This window comes from Triticum urartu, chromosome 7A (genome assembly GCF_056163025.1).
Source record: "Triticum urartu cultivar PI428250 chromosome 7A, HENAU_Tu73, whole genome shotgun sequence".
In the NCBI taxonomy this organism is placed as follows: Eukaryota; Viridiplantae; Streptophyta; class Magnoliopsida; order Poales; family Poaceae; genus Triticum; species Triticum urartu.
Genome location: NC_141879.1, coordinates 150,859,143 through 150,862,690, shown reverse-complemented (window position 1 = coordinate 150,862,690; position 3,548 = coordinate 150,859,143). Strand labels below are relative to the sequence as shown.

General features: G+C 48.8%; 1 protein-coding gene across 1 annotated transcript; it reads left to right on the top strand.

Annotated features, from left to right (window-relative positions):
* The first annotated feature begins 259 nt into the window (after positions 1-259).
* LOC125520827 (patatin-like protein 1) lies at positions 260-1,940 on the top strand. Its single transcript, XM_048685857.2, has 3 exons — positions 260-561; positions 648-829; positions 911-1,940. Exons 1-3 carry the CDS (start codon positions 421-423, stop codon positions 1,812-1,814), a joined length of 1,227 nt encoding a protein of 408 aa, XP_048541814.1. The 5' UTR covers positions 260-420; the 3' UTR covers positions 1,815-1,940.
* Positions 1,941-3,548: the final 1,608 nt, after the last annotated feature.

The following is a 3,548-nucleotide window of genomic DNA, read 5'->3' as shown; positions in this document are numbered from 1 at the left end:
CTTCCGCTCTCTTTGTCTTGTTATTAGGATGGAACGTGTAACTTTTGAAGAAAATCTGGTGCGACCAAGCATCGTCGCTGCTCTTCGTTGCGCCAACAAATCATGCTGTCGACCGGTACAGCGAGCAGGGACTCGAGAAGTTGGTCATCGGTACCCATCAAACGTGACAAACGCGCGCCATAAAATAAGTGTAAAGTAAAATGATTCCATCTTAGCCACTGGCGCCAAATTTGGAGTTAAATAGCCCGGTAGGCGGTAGAGGCTCCAGATCGGAAAGCGCAAGAACACCAGAGCTACGAGCACGCCCGGGAAATCTTGACGGGAGCGAGCTGGGTCTTGTTTCAAATTAAAGGCTCTCCCACTGCTAGCACTAGCTAGAGCTCAAGCGCAGTGCAGGGCACACCCCGTGCGAAGCTAAGCATGTGCAGCCAGGCGGACCCCACGCTGACGTGCCCGCCGCCGTCGCAGGGGCGGCTCATCACGGTGCTGAGCATCGACGGCGGCGGCATCCGCGGTCTCATCCCCTCCACCATCCTCGCCTGTCTCGAGTCCAAGCTCCAGGCACGTCAGTCTGCAGCTCGATTGTCTATAGCTGCATCTTCGTCGTCCTAGATTGATTTTTTTGTGACGTGTATTGTGTTTGATAGGAGCTGGACGGGCCGGACGCGCGCATCGCGGACTACTTCGACGTGATCGCCGGGACGAGCACGGGCGCGCTGGTCACGTCGATGCTTGCTGCGCCGGGCGAGAACAAGCGGCCGCTCTTCGAGGCCAAGGACATCAACACGTTCTACCTCGAGAACGGGCCCAAGATCTTCCCTCAGAGGAGGTACGTACTCACGCACGCACGCACGGTGTCCCTTCTCTTCAGCGGCGATGTTGACGCCGGCGTTGCTTCACGTACGTGCAGGTTGGGGTTCCTGACCCCGATGGCGAACCTGTTCGGCGCCGTGAAGGGTCCCAAGTACGACGGTAAGTTCCTGCACGACAAGATCAAGTGCCTCACCAACGACGTGACCGTCGCCGACACCGTCACCAACATCATCGTCCCGACGTTCGACATCAAGTACCTGCAGCCGGTCATCTTCAACACGTACGAGGCCAAGGTGGACCCGCTCAAGAACGCGCACCTCTCCGACATCTGCATCAGCACGTCGGCGGCACCCACCTACTTCCCGGCGCACTACTTCACGACCCATGACCCCGCGGGCAAGCTGCCGGACCGTGAGTACCACCTCATCGACGGTGGCGTGGCCGCCAACAACCCGACCATGGCCGCCATGTCCATGATCACCAAGGAAGTGTTGCGCCGGAACCCGGACTTCACGCATGGCAAGCCCGCCGAGTACCACAGGTACCTCATCATCTCCATCGGCACAGGGACGGCCAAGCAGGCGGAGAAGTACACCGCGCCAGACTGCGCCAAATGGGGCGTCCTCCGCTGGCTCTATGACGGTGGCTTCACCCCACTTATCGACATTTTCTCCCATGCAAGCGCCGACATGGTCGACATCCACGCTGCTATATTATTCCAGGCTCTCAACATTGAGAAGAACTACCTACGCATCCAGGATGACTCCCTCACGGGCCACACGTCCTCGGTGGATATCTCCACCAAGGCCAACATGGAGGCGCTCATCGGGATCGGCAACATGTTGCTCAAGAAGAAAGTGGCCCGGGTGAACATCGACACGGGGGTGTACGAGCCCGTCGACAATGAGGGCACCAATGAAGAGGCGTTGGCTCACTTTGCCAAGAAGCTCTCCGACGAGCGCAAGCTGCGGCTGAGCCAAACCACCCTCAACTCCCAATAGACAAGAGAACGATTCGAAAGAGAACAGAGACGAATAAAACTAGCTGCTATGCTAGATGGACCGATCTAGAGTTGTAATATATTGTTATTTTTAATGCAATGTTTCGTGAGTAATTATTATTTTTAATCCGACAATATCGTTGTTTAAACTTCAAAAAATATATTTTACCACCTAAAACGATGGATGCAAGTCGGATCAAACAATATCAGGCAACTTGTCTCATGATTATCAGCTTTAAGATTTTTACGAAGTTGGCGACTATCAGCTTTAAGATTTTTCCGAAGTTGGCGACTAATCGGTGGAATGGCATGGCTGATCATGTAGTCCATCTCACTCAAACATCATGCATGGAAGGATGAGATATACTTGATAGGGTTGGTGTCCTACATGAAACTATAAATGAGCTTCACCAAAAAAAGATGAGCAGTGTCATCTTAAAAATCAACTTTAAGAAAGCTTACGATAAAGTCAAGTGACTCAATTCTTCCCTAAACTCTTCGCATGTAGGGGCTCTCACTAAAATGATGCACGTGGGTCGGGAGTTTTGTCTTTGGGATAGTGTCACCATCAGAATAAATGATGACATGAGCAACTACTTCCAAAAGGGACTTCGTCATGGTGTCCCGCTATCCCCTATCATGTTCAACATTGTAGCGGGCATGCTCGATATACTAGTTGTACGCACTAAAATGGTTGGACATATTAGTGGGGTAATTTCTCATCAGTAGAAGATGATCTATCCACTCTATCATATGCCGATAATAACACCATTCTCTTATGGACCATGACTAACCTCAAGTTGCTTTTATGTGCTTTTGAGAAACTTTTCGATCTTAAGTTAGTTCTCATTAGAGTAATTTTTTCTCCTTCAGAGATCGGATATCTTTGGTTGTTGCCTCGGGCAGTTCCCAATTAGGTACATTGGTACTCAAATCCACTACCACGGACTTGGAAATGTACGTGGAAGATTGACTTGAGAAACGCCTTACTAGCTGAAAGAGTAAACTCCTGTCATATGGGGGGTGATTGGTTGAATTAACTTCGTCCTCAACAACATGGTTTTGTACACGGTATCATTCTTACACTTACCAAAAGGGGTCCTGCAGAGGCTGGACTACTTTAAATCCTTACTTTTCTAGCAAAGTGACATACTGACAGTGAAACAAAGAAATATCGGCTTGCTAAGTGGAGTGTCATGTGCCGCCCTAAAATTCAAGGTGGCTTGAGTACTCACGGTCATGAGATAAAAAAAAAGTATTGCACTTCTATGTAAATCGTCAAGCAAACTTTTTAGTGGAGAAGACTTGTGGTAGGAAATCATTTGTTATAAGTACGTGGGATTCAATGTCATTTTTCTCAACTCCACTGGAAACCACGGGACCCCATTTTTGGATTGGCCTGATGAAACCTAATGTTGTTTTTTCAATTTGGTTGTTTCTTTGTCACGGATGGTTCCCAAGTTAGATTCTTGGAGTATACTGATCTTTTACAAGTGCACAGGGTTTGCTTGTAACCTTTTTCAAAGTAAGAGAATCAATTCCCAAAGAGAGATAAGTAAATAGTTTGCTTCATTGCAATATGCCTACAAGTTAGTTGTCGTCTCAAGCAAAGTAATGCGAAAATGGAATATTGCAATAGTGGTCTGACAAGAAATCAAAGTGCGCAAGATTATAAGTAATGAAAAAGCGATGAAAATTGCAGTAGCGGTAAGGCGTTTGATGATCCTCTATGATC